This window comes from Hibiscus syriacus, unplaced genomic scaffold (assembly GCF_006381635.1).
Source record: "Hibiscus syriacus cultivar Baekdansim isolate YM2019G1 unplaced genomic scaffold, ASM638163v2 tig00110676_pilon, whole genome shotgun sequence".
In the NCBI taxonomy this organism is placed as follows: domain Eukaryota; kingdom Viridiplantae; phylum Streptophyta; class Magnoliopsida; order Malvales; family Malvaceae; genus Hibiscus; species Hibiscus syriacus.
The window spans coordinates 1,461,712-1,481,592 of record NW_024062820.1 but is presented as its reverse complement, the minus strand read 5'-3'; the positions used below and the strand labels follow the sequence as shown (position 1 = coordinate 1,481,592).

General features: G+C 32.9%; 1 protein-coding gene and 2 pseudogenes across 2 annotated transcripts; 1 reads left to right on the top strand and 2 right to left on the bottom strand.

Annotated features, from left to right (window-relative positions):
* The first annotated feature begins 2,260 nt into the window (after window positions 1-2,260).
* Window positions 2,261-4,213, top strand: LOC120137975 (annotated as a pseudogene).
* A 682-nt stretch (window positions 4,214-4,895) lies between these two features.
* Window positions 4,896-13,432, bottom strand: LOC120137667 (probable 2-oxoglutarate-dependent dioxygenase At3g50210). Of its 2 annotated transcripts, XM_039153367.1 has the most exons (13): window positions 13,428-13,432; window positions 8,681-8,748; window positions 8,207-8,322; window positions 7,663-7,781; window positions 7,499-7,562; window positions 6,794-6,861; window positions 6,364-6,422; window positions 6,107-6,272; window positions 5,977-5,996; window positions 5,846-5,892; window positions 5,386-5,466; window positions 5,208-5,297; window positions 4,896-5,122 (listed from the first exon to the last, which is right to left on the bottom strand). In XM_039153367.1, the coding sequence occupies exons 2-13, from the start codon at window positions 8,712-8,714 to the stop codon at window positions 4,994-4,996; spliced, it is 993 nt and encodes a 330-aa protein (XP_039009298.1). In that variant the 5' UTR covers window positions 8,715-8,748; window positions 13,428-13,432; the 3' UTR covers window positions 4,896-4,993. The 2 variants fall into 2 exon arrangements, with proteins under 2 accessions (XP_039009298.1, XP_039009296.1); XM_039153365.1 differs by lacking the exon at window positions 13,428-13,432 and having other exon boundaries at window positions 8,681-8,816.
* LOC120137794 lies at window positions 11,643-19,347 on the bottom strand (annotated as a pseudogene).
* Between the last annotated feature and the right edge of the window lie 534 nt (window positions 19,348-19,881).

Below are 19,881 nucleotides of genomic sequence, written 5' to 3'. Positions count from 1 at the left end.
GAGGTTAAAGAAGAGATGGAGATTTAATGTTAATACGAAAAATAATTAATTAATTAAAAGTTTAAGATTACATTTAGTTATGATTAATAAAAAAAATTGCTGATATGTTTTGATATTATTAGTTGGGTTTATATCCTACGCGATGAGAATAGTTCATATCATAATTTCTTCTATTTTACAAATATTTACATAATTTAAGATTTGATAATTCAAATAAAAAGAGATTTGATATTTATTTTTGAGGGTAAACGCTTTTGACTCTCTTCTATGTATTTGACGCATTCGATGTCAAATTCAAAAGTTCAAAACGTGGAATCTCAGGTGGCCACAGGAGTTCCCACTTTACGTGTTTGACGACTGTTTGAACAGTATAGTCCCTTGCCTTTGCATTTGTCCTGATTAGGACGGTAAATGAGACTATACCAATATAAAGTTCGTAGAGATTGATTCAGTTAAAATTTGATAAATATTCGATTCGAATTCTTAATAAGTTGATTTTCATTTCAAAGTTTTTAAGTCGAGTTGACTTCGATAATACTCAAACTCGACTCATCTCATTTACAACCTTAATCTTGATAGCTAACGAAGATTAATATTGTTATTATCTAAAAATTCCAAATAAACACGAATCAATCAACTTTAATAGTTAAGAGATTTGTTATTATCTCTTAAGGTTTTAAGGTCGAACACCTCATATGCGGTATATGATCACTTATTATCAAATAGTATAAAATTTTTGAATATATAATATATATTATATTTACTTCAGATTTAACAAAAAAAAAGTTACAAACAAATCATTCAATTAAAATATTATTATAAACAACTATCATTAAAATTGAAACGGACATCTAATGTGTCTTATTATAATAACATTTTGTTCCCTAAAATTTATACATTTTATCATTTTTTCTTAAGTCGAAATAATTTAATAAAATTTAACTATTTATATTTAAAAATTCTAATAATTTAATTTTTTACGATGTAATCAAACCAAGCGAAGTCCATTAGATTAAAACAGTGGTTAGATGACAGCATTTTATAATAAAGCATCCACAAGTTATTATTAAAATATTATTATAACATAAAAGCAATATTGCATTTCTGAAAGATCAAAGACAAAATTGATAAAAAAAAATTAAATATTTAAAGTTTAAATTTATTAAACTATTTCATATTTAAGATCAAATATTGTCTAATTCTTCTTACCTCAATTTACTCTATTCATTACTTCAAAAATTTTAACTTAATCTTATCTAAAAATCTAATACATATCCAGCTAAATAACTTATTTACACTTTAAAATTATTTTGGGTAAAGTATACAAATGATCCCCCGACTGTAAGATAATACTTTATTGAGTCTCTTAGTTATTAAAAGTTACAAAATGATCTCCTATTATAGAGAGTTACTTTGTTGAGTTCCTCAACGATTAAAAGTTACAAAATGACCGCCCTGCTATTCATTATGATCCAAACACGTCATTTTCCATTAAAATTTTGATGGCAATCCAAGTTGTAATTCAACTTGCTAACTTATATATATGATAAAATATGATCTCATAATTTCAAACGACTATCATATATCAGTCAACATATTAACGTTCAAATCAAACGACTTTTATTTTTTTAAAGAAGAAGGACGAGTAGTTGAGTGACTATCTTGTAACTTTTAATAGTCGAGGGTTCAACAAAGCAACTCCCTATACTTGGGGATTAACTATTAATAATCAAGAGACTCGATAAAATAATATCCTATAATCAGAGTATTATTTACATACTTTAACCAATTATTTTTCAAAAAAAAAGCTTTTAACTGTTAATCGAATCGAGGCATAACAGCTTTACTTTTCTAGCGTATTGGACCACCAATTAAGTTGTTCGAACCACATTGTTTGACCATTAATTGCATCTATTTCATCTAGAAACTATACATGTACACGTATAAGACACTTATGAAATACTAATCATTAGGATGGTATTCCAAACAAGTACCAATATTTTGTTTTTTTAACATTAAAACCAAAATTATAAAAAAATAGCTGTTACAACTATCGTATTGAATCATATAACTTTAAATTAATGAGTCACTTTCAAGAATTAAAAGTAGAAGGGTTAAATTTTTAAAAGCGTGAAGAGTATAGAGACCAATAATATAATAACCAAGAAAATAGCACGCGCAAAGGAAGAAGATGATTGGGGGATGTAATTAAAATAATGGGTTTAGTCGGCCGTAGCGGTTGCGACGAGGACAAGCATCCCCCCTTTGACGGGGCCAAATTCATGAACCCTACGTTTCAACCCTTTTGTTTTTCTGCCTTATAATTTCCCATCTGAATCAACATTTTCCCCAAACCTAATCTTTCTTCTTCTTTTCTCTGAGAAAACGGTCCAAAGAGAAGAGTCTAATCCGAGGTGCTGTTTGTACCGGTGGCGCGTATACTGCACCCGCTGCAATGGGCCAATCTCCTTCCGCTGCTTTAGATAGGGAGAACTCCTTCAGCGATCGATTCGGCTTTTCCACTTCTAGTTTTGTTTCCAGCGATGGATTTTCCGATGAGTTTGTGGAGAATCGGGATTACACAGCTGAGATTCCCGATGACTGTTTAGCTTATGCTTTTCAATTCCTCGGTCCCGGAGATCGGAACCGTTGTTCGCTCGTCTGTAAGCGGTGGCTTCGCGTTGACGGTTGGAGCCGCCACCGATTGTCTCTCAACGCCCAATCTGAGATCGTCGCTTCTTTGTTTTCTCTCTTCACGCGCTTCGATTCCGTAACGAAACTCAGTCTGCGTTGTAGCCGTAAATCTATCAGCTTAAACGATGACGCTTTGGTGATGATCTCAATCCGTTGCCGAAACCTTGAACGGTTAAAGCTGCGCGGTTGTCGTGAAATCAGCGACGAAGGGATGTTGGCTTTTGCTCAAAATTCTAAGAATCTGAGGAAGATTTCTTGCAGTTCTTGTATGTTCGGCGCCAGAGGCTTGAACGCCGTCCTTGATTATTGCACGAATTTAGAAGAGTTATCGGTGAAAAGGCTCAGAGGGATCAACGATGGAGCTGAGGCTATCGGGCCGGGAGCGGCGGCTTCTTCACTGAAAACGATTTGCTTGAAAGAGCTCGTTAACGGTCAGTCCTTTGAACCGCTTGTTGTTGGAGCTAAAAACCTTAAAGCTTTGAAAATTATTCATTGTTTGGGTGATTGGGACAGAATCCTTCAATTAATTGGGAATCAAAATCGATACAAAAAGGAAAATTTAGATCCTAGTAACTATGATAGCAACGGTAACAGTGATCAGTTGATGGAAATTCACCTTGAGAGGCTTCAAGTAAGTGATATAGGCCTATCTGCTATTTCCAAATGTACCAGAATTGAGAGTTTGCATATTGTGAAAACCCCAGATTGTTCGAATTATGGGCTTGTTTGTGTAGCTGAACACTGTAAGTTGTTAAAAGAAGCTTCATGTTGATGGGTGGAGGACTAATAGGATTGGAGATGAGGGTTTGGCTGCTGTTGCCAAACATTGTCCTAATTTTAGAAGAACTCGTTTTGATTGGTGTCAATGCTACTTATTTGAGCTTGGAAGCCATTGCTTCTAATTGCTCAAAACTCGAAAGATTAGCACTTTGCGGAAGTGGGAGTATTGGTAATACAGAGATTGCATGCATTGCAGCAAAATGTATGGCCTTGAAGAAACTTTGCATCAAGGGGTGTCCTATTTCGGACATCGCCATTGAAGCATTGGGTTCTGGTTGTCCCAGTTTGGTGAAAATTAAGTTGAGGAAATGTAAAGGAGTGAGTTGCGAGGCCGGTGAATGGTTGCGCGAACAAAGGGGATCTCTAGTGATCAATATGGATGCTTGTGAGATAGATGGTGGTTTCGAGGCTAGTGTCACCAATGGTGGAATTCCTGAAGCCGGGCCGGATTACCCACAGGTAACCACCGGAGATGCTTCGACGAGCAGCAACGGCAGGTTAGGACTATTAAGGTCAAAATTTGGGCTTTTTGCTAGTAGGAACATAGTGGCATGCACATTTAGGAGGTGGTCTAATGGTGATGATATTTTCAATAGCAACTTGTGAATGATCTTTTGAAGAGTTGGAACAATACTCTTTTCTCCGATCATAATGCAACTTGTAAATTTGCGAGATGAATCATTATTTTAAAATGCTTTTTGTACTTCTTGATTTACAATTTTTTCTTGGGAATTTGGAAAACCATTGGGGAAACAATTGCCCAAGTGTTTTCTAATTATTGCTTGCTTATAGTTGTATTGATTCATCTCCCCTTTGCTAAAACTCTGTTAAATGGCTATGTTCTTGATTTTGTTGAATCACTAGTTTGTGACCCCATGCCATGCAATTGATTTTTGAGTGGCGAATTTCAGAAAGGAAATTCATTTGTTTTGGAATCTTCATGGCTTCAAAGTTTAAGCAGCCTTTGCCAATTTTGTGTTTAGCTTTGTTGCATTAAACCAAACTTTGAAAGAAATTTGCCAACCAGGACTTCACTTTGGAACTCGATTCAAATATACTCAAATCAGTTTGTATCTAATAAGTTATAGATTTGAAGCCTAAATGAGCAAATAATTCAACTTTTGAGGACCGTATATTACATTTACATGCATTTAAATGCATAATTTTGGTGCACTAGTCCGATACACTCGTTCTGTTCTGCTCGAAGACTAATCAAACCCATTATGTGGATTCAATAGATAAAAGGGAATTTTGTTTTTCCTAGAGGTTATGAGTTCGAACAGTTGCATCTATATGATGTTTGTGCGTTGTCAATGATTAAGAAATGCGTGCTGAATATCAGTTAAAAAATAGCTAAATCTGTTTCAGTCCTGCAAATCAAATCAGAAACGAAATTTGAACAATCAGTTTTCATCTCAAGCTTCATCTCAAGCTTCATCACTGCTATTTCAGACATTATGAAGTCAAAAGTACTATCAGAGGATGAAATGTTTGGCCTGAAAATTCCAAATCAAAACTATTACATTACAAAGTTTGTTTTTACTTTGCTAACTAAATGTTCTCCGTAAACAGCTTTTCCGAACTTCCGAGTTCCACCACTCCTCTGTATGCATACTTCCAAAGGCTCCATCGCTGCCTCATAATTCGGCTGTTCGGAAAAGCACAGAAAAAAAAGAGAATATTCAGGAAGGACAAACACGACAGAAGATAGAAGGCAACTTGTAAATATTAACCTCGTAAAAATATGCTACACAGACGCGGTATGTAGGAGATGTATTGATAACTCGGTGTAGAGTTGAGTCGTATAAACCATTAGATAGTATCTGCAGTTACACCAAACATTTTAGTAGGATATAATCCAAAATGGAAATACAGACATTTGAAACCGCTTTTAGCATTGCGTTAATGTACCTTCAACATATCACCAATGTTGCAGACAAATGTTCCGGGAATCGGAGGAGCTGAGATCCACTCACCGGATTGGTTTCTCACCTGCATAATTTGTTTAGAAAAACTGTTGTTGAAAAATAAAGTAACGGGATTTAAAACAGCAATATAACACCAGCATAAACTATTAGGCCTCCAGAAAGAAAGGATTATCCCCAAGACAAGAAAAGGGTTTCACATTTGGTTAACAAAGAGAACATGGAGAAAAATAAAGTTAGCAATGCTTTGGTCATACAAGATAAACTTGCCAACTATATCTGTGATAATTTTCAGAATCATAAACGAAGAAATGCCCAGAGCTAAAATAGAAGAGAGAAGCGGCTAAACGTGATGTTTGGTTTACACTTCTCTTCCAATCAAAACAATCCGCGAGAACTGATCAGTTTTGTCGATTTCTTAAAACCAGGAACTATGAGGATCATACCTGAAGTGCAGTGATATTTTCATCTTGATTCACCAATGTTAACAAACCTGTTGAAATATTGTACAACTTAGGATGCTGTTTTAAAATTAAATCTTTTAAACCGCTTATCTCAAGTTAAAAGGGTACTTCACCATAGTCCGTGTGTGCACCGCTGAATTGTTTGGCCCCAAAGACAGAGACAGAAGCAAATGAGAACAAGGACATACCAAAATGGAAGTAATTAAGCAAAAGGAAAAATCAGCTGCATTCACATTCTATTACCATCCAATGTCAGTTTCAGGTTTACATTTTCCGTTTGCAGTTGATGCTCCCGGATAACCAATAAGACGCATCACCCAAAATGCATCACTGCCTCTTTCCCCTTCGAATTCATCTGGTGATCCACCCAATGCAAGAGCAATTCCCCGCATAATTTTTCTTGACAGTTCTGTCATTACCAAGAATCCAAAAGCTGCCATGAATTTCCAGCCAAGTAAAATTATTAAAGGAGAACACAAATTTGTAAAACACGAGCATGCCTGTACAGAGACGGATATACTCCTCCATCAGTTCTTTGAAGCTTGGAGGATTATGTGGCCTGTCAAAACGAAAGAATATCAATTCCGAAACTCAACCTCCAAACCTTCAGATCAGCCACTATATGCAAAAATGTTGGTACAGATGTTCCCATGCATGGAAAATCTATAATCATTGTAGGATGTATAAACCATTTTGCAATGACTTAATCCAATCAATTAATTATCAAGCATTGCCAATCATTAACGGCAAAACACATAGCAAATTCCAAGTCCTTGTATGAAAAAAAATCTTTAACATTGTGCTAAGGCCCTTTGAAGGTCCTTCCAAAGTTCATCAATCTCAATGTCATTTGATAATATTTACGGCTGCATTGCACAAAAATTTTGTAATATGTATATGATTGAGAAACGACCAAGTCTTTAAACATACCATTGATTGCATCCTTCCATGGGTTTGCCGAGATCTCCATATATCCCTTGTTTTAATTCTTTATAGCACTGTAATCCAAAGCACCACACAAATCAGTGTCATATATACCGAAGCAGACATAACGTGCTACTTATGAGAATACTTCCCTATAATGCAACTGTCAAAGTTAATCCCCGAATAGAAAGGAAAATGACTATATAATTGAGATAGTTAAAAGCATTATATAACATCATAAAAAGTAAAACCACTTTTTTGGGACTGCACTAAGATAGTTCATGCAAAGATCCTCTCCAAGTGTTCGAAGAATCCGCGACACTATCTAAGAGTGAATAATGTGTTGTTAACTAAATCTTTGATTGAAACTTCAGAGATTTTAAATTGAATACGATGAAAAATATCCCTTTAGAAAATGGTGAATAATAATTATTCAAAAAAAAAAAAGATGATTTGAACAAATGTAAACTTTAAAATAAGTTGAAAGTCCATTACTCTCTCTTTTATATAAAGTAGCGGATAGAATCCTTTCAGTAATGATCGATTGGTACTGGCAACATGGTACCAGTGGAGAACTTATTGAAGGTATATTCCAATCAAAACATTTTAGGTTAAACAGAACATAAAAATTCCCACTGGCATCTTGCAATAGCAATGCAATGCAATGTAAATGAAATGGAGGAACAAAAAGTATCTACAAGTAACACCCACATCAATAGCTTCATGCATATCAGGCACGCCTTTGGTAATGTTTTCTCCAATTCTCTGGTATCCCCTGCATTCGAGTGTCACCTTACAAGGTCAACGAGATTCATATACACTAATCAATAATCTTAAACAACATTTATACACAGATTTCACTTCACCAAACAGACCTGTATCCAGCTGCAGGTGTCAACTTGATCTTGAGTTTTTCTTCGTACGGAAGATCAAAGAATTTGCGTGTTACATTTCTAACCTCTTTCACCATAGTCTCAGGGATTCCATGTCCCTTCTGATGAATCCGAAGGTGTACAAATCGAAGGGGAAAAAATACAGTGATAAGTTGGGCTACCATTGAGATATATAGACAGTAAGATACCAGAAACTTCAATTAAAAAACCTAAATCCTTCTTAGTTTCTAGCTTTTATCTAGCTCTTTTCAATTCAAAAAAAAAAAAAAAAACCTAAATCATTTAACTATTAGTGAAATACCAATGTAAACCTATTTTGCTTCGACTTTTTTCTTTCTTTAAGAAGCCGAGTTTAACATCCATATACGTATATGAGTGTAGAGATATGACCCTCCAAGGGTTCCATATATTTCGAAAAACTTTGAAAAAAATCGAACATGTTTCAACCAAGTTTTAGCATCATATATGTAAAACTCCCTTTGGAAGAACAAAGAAAATGAATAAAAAACCAAAGTGAGAATTTTACCGCATAGAAGAACCCAGCCTCACGGCAAGCCTTATCTAATTGCTTAACAACTTCACATACACCAGGGTCTTGAGCCATTTTTGGATCATCGCATTTGGCCAACAAAGGAGCAATATCTACATAACAATTTATAAAAAAGCAATAAAAATCTAACAGATAATCACAGTTTATGAAGATCCAAAATTTTAAAAGCACAAACTTCATCGATATATTTTAATTCCACGAACAAATTCAACTGTTTCGTTGCCCAATTTCGTTGTGCTTTTGGCTTAAATTAATCAAACCCTTTTTGAAACCCAGACCCAACATTCAAATTGATGATTCAGAAATTTCAATCAACCTTAGAACTTGAATTTGAATCATAACATCGAGAAAGCCAAAAGATTTCTGAAAGTAAAGCTTTTATCGATCAATCAAATAGATTAAAAAGATAAGTTTCGAGGAAAGGGAAATCATGGGATAATATAAATTTACCGATAATTGGGATGGATTTGAAGTCGGTGGCCATGCCGTCGATGATCTTCTTTTGTTCTTCACCTATGCTTTTTACTAAGGAATGTCACTCGGACTATAAAGATTCCATGAATAATTATGGAGAATTTAAAATTTATATTTTAGTTGATTTTATGACATGAAACACGAGAAACCTGTCATGTTTTTTTTTGTATCTTTGTAAAGGAATCGGCACTCAAACTAGTTTTTAATTCTTATATAATTTTACTAGTTTTTAATTATAGTTTAATATATTTTAGTAATCTTTTTCTTAATCTTTTTCTAGATAAAGAGAATCATAGCTACTGATATTTATAGACTTTCGATGCAGATTTTTTTATTGATCTTTTTCTAAATCTGTAATTCTACATGATTTCATTGTTTGTTATTTTTCTGACGCCTAATTTCTTTGTTTTTTTTCATGACGATCCGTTGGTTATCGAATATCTATGCTGGATGGGATTGTCATCAAGGGGATATCGTTTTTTCATTTGTCCGTTTTGGATCATATTCAGGTTTTTCTCCTCCATGTTTAGTGCTCGAGACTGTTGGAGTAATTTGTTTATGTAAGTCGTTGCTTCAATTGTTTATGCTTTTGTTTATCAAGCTATCACTAATTGATCATCGTTATATTTTATTTATGATAATCACGATTATATTTGTTCAGTCAATATTTTGTATTCGACAATACATTATTGATGATATTTTCGACAAATGAATATATCATAGATCTACTTTCAAAAAAAAAATTTAGTTTTAAAATTATTTTTTATTTTTTAATGATATTAATAATAAGGGTAAATTATATAATAGTCTCCAAACTTTTAGAGCATTTGAATTTTGATCACCCAACTTTTGAAACATGCAATACAATCATTAAACTTTTAATTCGTTTTCAATAAGATCCTTGTCATACCTTCCGTTAGTTTTTACTGATTTGACACTTAACTACCGTTAACTCCCTCTCTTTCTTCCTTCTCCTCCATTAAAACATCTTCTTTCACTCTTTTCCTTACTTGTTTCCTTATCTCTCCTTCATTAACTCCTCCACAAACCCCATGAGATTTCATATAAATAGTTTTTCCTGATGTGCCCATTTCCTTCTCAAACCCCAAAAGAATGATCTCTTTCATTTTACTGAGATTTAAGATTATTTTGGAATATTTTTAAATTTGTTTTTGGGTGTTGTGGTATTAATTTTTTTGGGTGTTTGGTTGCTGATAAGTTTTGAAAAATCGAGAAAGATTGAATCTTTAAGTATTTTGAGAGCTCCAAATTGAATATATTTCTTCTTCTTTGTGGTTACTTATTTAATTTGAATGAATATGTGATTTAATGCTTTGTTTGTGTAAACAGTTCATGAATGATAATTTGAAGTAACTTATGCTTGATTGAACTGAAAATTTGAAGTCTATGTTGTTGGCAATAATTGAATCCTCTCTTGATGTTTCATATTAATGTTGAAAAGGTTTCCAATGTTATTTCTCCCTTTGCGATGGTTATTAGAGGAGGATGTGGTTTTGATTATTAAGTAGAAACTCATTCGGTGTTTGTAAAAGATGAAATAACTTGTTTTAGAGGAAGAGGAGGAAGAAGACAGAGAGGGAGAGAGACGAGTTAACAGAAGGTAATGGAAGAGACCTTAGTAAAAATGAATTAAAAGTTTGATGACTGTATTACAAGTTTTAAAGGTTAGGTGACAAAAATACAAGCACCCTAATAATTGTAATATCTAATGTTTTAGACAATAAAAAGTTATTGTAGATCGATAAGAGTCGATCATAAAAAAATAGTAGGAGGAATATTGTTTTGAGTTTTAGGGTTTGTTTGTTTGCCCTGAAATCCCGTGTTTGTTTCACGTAATTTGTTTTCCGAAAAATGTTTTCCAGTGTTTGATTGGAGGAAAACTGATTGCTCAACGTAAAACATTTTCCTGGTTAACAGAATTTCCTTTGTATTTTCTGGAAAATGACTTACGGTCTGATTTTCCGTAAGTCATTTTTCCGAACTTTTCACTTCAAAGAATAAATACTCAAAATAATTTTATTTTATGAATTTAATATTAATAAAATTTTAATATCATTTTAATCAAAATATTAATTATTAAAATATTTAAAATATATTATTAATACTTCTAATATATAGTATATTTTTAATTATAATAATAATCATATTATATAATATATAGATATTATATTTTTATTTTATGATATATACTAATTATTAATAAAATTTATATTATTTATTAATTCATAGAAATAATATTATTAAATTATTAATTATTAATAATAATAATATATTATATATTTAATATTAATATAATAATCTAATAATTTTAATAAAGATATTTAAAATATACAAATTAATATTTTTAAAATATAATATAACACTATCACTTTAATAAATAATTAATATAATTTATAATATTTTTATTTCAATAAAATATACCAATATTAATATTTTTATTAATAAAATTATAAAAATAATATTAAATAATAAATAAATTATGTTAATATTTTAAAAATACTAATATTAAGTATTATGATAAATAATATTATTTATTGTATTTAATATTTGTAATAAATAATTTTTAAAAAACTCATCAACTAATAAAAAAAATGTTTAAACATCTTCCAAACATCGTAAAACGTTTTCCAGATGTTTTTCAAAAAAAATATAATTCATTTTACGGAAAACATTTTCCAAAAAATGTAATTCATTTTCCAGAATTCAAATTCCATTAATTTATTTTCCAGAATTCAATTTCCAGAAAATCAATTACATCCAAACAAACAGACCCTTAATATCATATTTAAAGTATGTTGTATAGTTTTAATATCATAACTAGAGTATATTGTATAATTAGAGTTGAGTTTCGTGAGAAATTATCCACAAAAACAAATAAAGCATCCAAATTTAATCTGAATGTCCATAATAGGGAAGATTAACAAGATTTCAAATAAGATACATCTTGATCAGTCACGACGGTAAATCCAACCCTGAGAAAACATAAATAAACATATTTAAAAAATATTTTTTAAATAATGACGGGTCTAGAAATCAAAAAATAAATGCCTAAAATTTATTTTTTAAAGTAATGGTTATGCAAAAAAAAAAATTAAAATTTTTCTTTAACATATTAAATTAAATTTCAATTTTTTTTTCTCTAAATAAAAGGGATTTTAGTGTATCCGTCCTTAAATGTTAGTATGAAATGAACGTGAATGGTGGTGAAGGTGGTTCACGTGAGGCGTACAGCAAGCGTTGATATCACGCTTGAATAGAGAACCGCAAATTGACTCGCCTTTTAAGCCCAAAATGCTGAATAATAGTTTTCTTTTTATATATATATAAAAGCAACATGTGGAATAAGTTTGATTGGTCAAAATATTTATTTCTGTTCTCTTATAATTTTTTAGCTCATAAATTTTAGATATATTCTTCGCTCTTTTTTTAGATTTTTTCTCTTATTTTTTTAAAATAGGACATGGACGGTCGCATCGACGGCAACGTCTGAGTGCATAAAAGCGCTACCCTCGTCACTCGGAGAGCTTCGTTTTCGTCGAACTCCACTAATGTCGGATCAAGCAGGCTCAAGAGTTGGTTATTTTCATACAAGGTCCAAGCCTAGACACATTGTAGGAACAAACTAATTAGTAATTACCCTACAGAATCGGACAAATAGTACTGCAAATGGGGAACATATATCTTTCGGGATTACCCATTCAAGAAGATAAATTCTGTCATTTTCTAAGGTGTTATCACAGTTTGGTCTACCACTTATAATCTCCAAGGCAACAACACCGAAGCTGAAGACATCGACTTTCTCCGTAAGATGGCCGCGCATCGCATACTCCGGTGCCAGGTAACCGCTTCAAGATGATCACATCGCGTCGGTGAGTAATGTTCGAGCTAGTATGGCAGGACTGGTGAACAAAAGGGTTGAAAGTTCTTACATTGTTCCAGCAGCACGAGTGGTGATGTGTGTTTTCTTGTCATCGTAAAGTTTTGCCAATCCGAAATCGGATATCTTCGGACAGAGCTCTGCATCGAGCAAAATATTGCTTGCCTTGACATCCCTATGAACAAACCTCGGCCTCGACTCTTCGTGAAGATAAGCTAGCCCTCTTGCTGTTGATAAGCAGATATTGAAGCGGCTTGACCAATCAAGATGCAAGTCATTTTGTCCTGCATTTATAGTAAAAGGGATTCCAAACAGTTGTTCCATTAATCCACACCAAAAAAGAGCATGGCATTATCATATTCGAATGTTTTCGTACCAAAGAGTGTCTGATCAAGACTTTTGTTCTCAAGATACTCATAAACGAGGAGGCGTCGGTTTCCTGCAATGCAACATCCACATAGTTTGACAAGATTGCGATGCTGCACAGCTGATATGGTAGCAATCTCAGTAAAAAATTGTTCTTTCCCATATTTTGTTGCTACGGAAAGTTGCTTCACAGCTACAACTCTGCCATCAGGAAGTGTACCCTAATGCACACTAAAATTTAGAAACATGTGTAATAATCATCGTTGCATGACAAGCTAAAACCATAGTTTACCTTGTATACAGGTCCGAACCCCCCTTCTCCTAACTTGTTCGAAGGACTGAAATCGTTGGTCGAAGCTTTTAACTCGGAATAACTAAATGTTTGGTCTAGGGTTGATGCCAAGAAGCACTGCAGAGTCAAGTAAGGCAATTAGTAGGCTGTAACTGCAAATATGATACATATTTTACGATAAAAGCCGATGTTCTTACATTCCTCGTCGTCGTCTTCTGTTATTTTCTTCATATATAATTGAAAATATGAGTATCAAAGCCAATGCTACAACAGAAACTGTAACACCAGCAATCAATGCTGTGTGGTTCTTCTCTTTAGGATTTCCAGGCGGTATCCCACTGACATTTGGTGTGAAGTCTGAGAAACAAAAGAGATTTGTTTGAAACAGAGAACTGAAGATAAGTACAGGAAGATCACTTAATGATTCACAAGTGTCGACTTCTCTTACTTGGAGTAGCGCTAATGGCCGAAACGGATGGACCATAATAACCTTGCTCTGGTGTGCAGCAAGTCCCCTTACCAGCCCAAAACAGGTGAACTTCAAGGTGATTCTCAGTTACATTAACAGGGAAATCCATAGTTATTGCTCTTAAAACACCGCCAGCCCACTTCGATATATCGAAATCCCTTAATTGACGTGTTCCCTAATGAAGCATTAACGAAATATCGTAGCAGTAAGTATGTCTAAGTGTAACATTATAGATAGCTTAGAATGATATGAATATTTAAATGAAGCGAAATATTACCTGAATATAGACGTCGAAAACACGTCTTCCCTGGCTCTCCCAGGACCGCGAGGCACGCTCCGGGAAAGCTGTCTCTGCAAAGAACAATCTTACGGTATAGTGTCCATTCTGAAGGCCTAGGCCATAGTATCTGAGTGACCCAGGGGATAGCCTTGAAGTCTGATAGAGCTCTGGAGTGTTGGTCCTCCTTATTTGTGATAAGGTGTTTTGCACATACTGTTGATTTTTTCTATCTGCAAACAAGCCTACATTGCTAACCGCCCATTTCTGCGTGGCGATCATGTTAAAAGCTGCAGCGCCGAGAGTGCTGTTTTCAGCATCGAACAGTATCCCATTAGACGTCATCTCTCGTCCGCCACACTTGATCGAGAAGTTCGCATCTGCCAATGCCGACATCGAAATGTGTTAGCAAATCATGATAAGCATTGGTCTTGATTAAACGTTATAATTAAGACCTCAAAAACAGATACTGGTTCCAAAGTTTAAGCTACTACATCGTGGAGAATTTCGATTGCACGGGAAGCTTCTTTGAAGGCATTCTAATCCTGGTAAAAGCCTGAGTAATTTCAAAACAATTCCTTGATTAGGAACTTCAAAGAAAGTGCAGGAGAGGAGAAAACTGGGTGCTGCAGGGCAATAACTCACCTTTTGCTTGAGCTGTTAAATGAGAAGTTGTTGGCCACAAGGTTTCTACACAAAATTTCCATGAAACAAGTTTTTATTGGTATTGATTTTCAATTGGATCCTTCTTTAAAATGTGATATGTACAACAATGAAGTATCCGGTTTTATGATACATACAGTTGTAAGCCTGAGTTTATCCAAGAAGGCAAGTCCCCTGATAGAAAATTGTACGATAAATCTCTGCATAACGAAGTCTGTTAGTGGACGGTAAGTATGGAAGACGACGTCGACGACTACGGCTAATATGAAATAAACCGGTGTGACAGTGATATAATGAGTGTTACATGGTCCGAAGAGAGTCACTCTTTTGGCTGGGAAGGAACCTGATAGACTGTTACTTCCAAGAACCTGACATTTCAACACCATGAATGAAGGGAAAGATTTTTCAAGCAATGAAGGGGATGGTTTTCATTTGTTTTTTGTTGTTGTTGCTTACAAGTCTTGGAGAGAATTCATAGTGAACAAAGCAGTTGGAATTGTGCCTGTTAAGTTGTTGAAACTCAAATCCCTGGAACAGAAAGAAATTTGGAACATGAAGCAAGGCAAATATCACATGTTATTGAAGCAGTTAACTTTTAATAACACTTACAGCTTTTGTAAAGATTGTAATTCAGTGATGTAAGATGGAAAAATACCATTGAGCATGACATTTCTTAGAACCCTACAGGAAAAATTAATATGTTAATCATGTAAATTTAGAAGGAAAAAAAGAAAGAAAACAATAACTCACAAGTCATTCAAGCCCTTCAGATTTCTAATGAAATCAAGAGAAGAACTCCCATTGTATATATCTCCGATTCGCCTACACGATATACGAGCGTAATAAGCAATACATGTAGAAGAAAGACATACGTACATGCATGATATCTCTACTTACAAAGTAGTCAATGAAGTTAAATTGGCAAGACTGGATGGTATTGGTCCTTCAAAAGAGTTCCCTTGAAATCTCCTGCATAAACATTTGGCAGATTGATAAAAAAAAAATGGGCAAAAGTTATATCCTTCTGAGTCTTGAAGATTAACCAAGATGTTTTCATGACTTACAACTCTATAAGATTTGTCCAGTTATTGCCAATAAAGTCTGGTATTTTGCCTGTGATTGGACTGTCAGATGCCCACCTGAAATTGAACGTAGCTTACTGTTAATAAGGTAAGGTAGATAGATAAATTGCAGGACCATGAGAAAAAGGAAATGAAATGGAGACGAGGGTTTTTCTTACACTTTTTGCAGCTTATCAAGGTTAGCAAATGTTGGGGGAATCTCACCACCCAATCCAGAACTGTCAATATATCTGCCAAATCCATATTTTCATAGGGTAACCTGTAAACACAATCATGTACATCCCCTACAAACAACTAAAGAAAGAACTTACAGTTCTTCAAGGTTGACTAAATTGCCAAGTACTGGGGGCAATACTCCAGAGAAATTATTATTACCTATAGACCTGCATGACATTGATCCACATGATTATTTTGAAGAAACTTGAAAAAAACTTGAGTTTTTTTTTTCTTTCAATTCTTACAGCTTAGATAGCTGGTGAAGGTTTCCAAGCTCCTTTGGAACGGGTCCAGAGAAATTGTTGTGGGCGATTGACCTATACAAATGAATAATCCAAATATGAATTCCTTTTCCAGTATGTCTATCAAAAAATGAATTGCATTCATCAGCTCATCTTTGTTTACTCACAGCGACTCTAATCTGGACATATTTCCAATGAATGTTGGCAAGGGACCAGAGAAGTAGTTTTGATCAATATTCCTGCATTCACCCAGCAATATAAATAATTATAATCAGACACAGTTACTGAAAAAACCAACCTTTTTCCATAACTAAAAGAAAAACAAAATGTTGTAACTATTTTTGAAATCTCTTACAACAATGTCAGAAAAGGCAAATCCAAAAGCTCCCTTGGCATCCCTCCTTGTTTATTTAGAGCATATACCCTCCTGTTAAAAGTTTTTAAAACATGTAAAAAAATATCGATAGAAGACGAAAACGTATTACATACTATTGGAATAATCATACAGTCGAGTAATGTGGCAAACGGTGGCACTGTTGAAAGAACAGTCGCATGTGATAGCGGGGTTATTGAGAGGATCCTCGAACACAGAAACACTTTGGGTGAGAGCAGTTCCAGTGCATGGCTCTCCACTTGTGTTCCATGAATCTGCTGCTTGTGCATCCCATTGTTGGAAGATTGAGTTCAATGCCCTCACTGTTTCCCCATTCATTAACAATTGGTGAAGGAAAATTAATAATTATTACTTGTATAAGCTGTTTTTATTTAAGAACTATACAAAAGTAAGAAATAATAATAATGTTATTACTATTTACATTTGTTAAGGTTTCATCTAATTTCATCCCTAGTGACACAATCACAGGTGTGTTCGGTTCGTTTATGTTCATGAACAATATCGTTTATCTACTCTTTTATTTATGTTCATGAACAAACTTGCTTACATTTTCCCTTTTTAACATTTTAAATATTAGTAATAATAGTGACTAAATTGAACACATGATAAAAATTAAAATTTAAACCATGAATTTTAAAAAGTTTAAGCATTAAGGGTAAAACTAAAAATTGAATGTATAAACGAACGCTAAACAAACACTAAACAAACATTAAACGAACGTTAAACAAACGTTAAACAAACACTAAAGAAACATTAAACGAATATTTTCGTGAACATATAAACGAGAATGTTCACAAACATTAAGCGAACATGTTCGTAAACAATAAATAAATGAATAAGAAAATCTTCAAAAATAAATAAATAGACACAAACATAACATTATTCATTCAAATTCGATTCATTTACACCCCTACTATAATTTATGGTGCTCAAATATGAAATATCTAAAAATAATAACTATTCATTTAACGACATAGCTTAATTCCTACACATTTATTCAAAACGTAAACATCACGATTAAATGAAAATCCATATGTAAATTTATAATTTATAATCCTCTATATTCTGTAGTCAACTGTAAGCAGTCCTTCATGCGTTTCAACTTTCAACGTATTGACGAAATCTACAGTTAAAAATCAACAGGTCTAAAAAAATGTTTGACAATAGATATGATTGGGACATAACCTTTTTAAAGAATTGTTAATTTATGCTTTCAAAAGTTTCAACATCTTGATAAAATTTACAACATACCATTAAGAGTTAAAATTAACTATGAATTATTAATATATATATATATATATAAATAATATTCATGATTATATTTATAGAAAAATTAATTTATTGATAAAAAATATAAAAATAGTTTAATAATTAATAAGATGAGATACTTTTCTATTTTATTTAAAGATTATATAAAAATTATGTCCAAAAAGATTATATAAAAAGCAAGAATCGAGTGATTTCAGTGGTAAATGAATTATTGTGATTCTTTGAGGTCTCGGTTCGAGCACTTTGAATATCAGGGGTGTAAATGTTTAATGTCAAACAGTTGAGAGTTATCTTTAAAGAGATATTGTCTTATACTTACTTTAGATTAGAAATGATAACTTAGTAATTTCTAAGTAAGATGGTTGGCAAAATTTATAATAGTATATATTTTTTAATCTAATTGAAGAAGGTAGTCAATGGGCAGCCTTCAGGAGTTTCAAGATGTGTATCTACAAGAAGTTAAAGTCAACAAGTCTTAAAAAAATGTTTGACAATTGATTGGTGGGGACATAGTCTTTTAAAGAAGTGTCAATTGATGGTGTGATTATATTAAAGAATTGTCAATTTATGCTTTCAAACATATTGACAAAATTTACAACATGTTAAAATAGCATTGGATAGCCCATAGAAATCTCCAATATGAAATGATGTTTGATTGATATAAAATGTTACTTTTCATAAATTTAATTATTATGAATATTTTTTTTAATTTTACACCGATTTAATATCGTTGAATAAGTAAAAATAAATGATTGAGATTGATTCCTTATTTATTTTTTCCAGTAAATATTTTTATATTTCCTACTATCAATCTCAACCATCTATTTTCACTAATAGAGTTTTACATTGTATAACATAATCTTATATATGTTTAGATAGTTTTCTATATATAAATATTTCTAGTTATAATATGATGTTATATGTTTAACCACAATGAAATCAACCGGTACGAGATTATTTCAGCTTAACCAAAGTTTTATGTTCGAGTTTTTACAGTTCTTATAATTCTACCTAGATAGATAAGTATTAAACTCACCAGTTTTTTTATGTTGCTTTGGCTGATATATAAGTATAATTAATTAGAATTCAATGAGTGATTTCAATGGTAAAAGAGAACGTTGTTCTCTTTGGATGATACGGGATTAAACAACTATATATGTAAGGTATGTGTACGTTATCAATGGTTAAGAAAGATATTAAACATATATTACCTTACAATCATCCAAGATTATTTAAAAAATATAATTAATTATTAGTCCCACGCACGGTTTTATGCATAAGTATATGCTACATGCATATTTATCTTTAAGACAGAGAGAGGAGAGTACCTTCAGAAGGATCAGTGGTGGCATTCTGGGCATTAGTGGATTGTCTGCATGAAAATAAAAGTAGGAAGAACAAGCAGAGGAATGCGGACATTTTTATTTTTATCAACTTTACAAATGTTTCTCATCGCCCGCTTATATTAGCACCTTCTTGTACAATTGCAACTAGATTTTTTTTCTTCATCATCGTACCATAGACTGACACGTACAGATACCTCTCGTCTTATACTCTTAGTTCTTAGTCAATGAAAATAACTCGTGTATTAATGACCATGCCAACGCACCAACGTCATAGGTTACGTGACAATATGAAATGTCTAAAAACAAAGTATCTTAAAAATGATATTGTCATTCTTTAAGACCTCGGGTTTAGGCACCATAAGTATTAGAGGTGTGAACATTCAATGTTAAATGATCGAGATTTATCTTTGAATAGATATTATCTTGTGTTGAAAATATTACTGCAAAATAGAGATGTTAGCACTGACTGCAAAATTAAAAAAATAACAAAACAAGTCTAGGTAGCAAACGTATCGTAATGAACACTACCTTAAAAGTAAATTTGTCCCAATTAATATAATCGCTACAATGAATGACGCCTGAGATAAACACAATATTTTAAAAACTCATACGTCCGAAGCTTGGAAATGGACAAGGTGATAATGCTCTTTTCAAGAACAAACT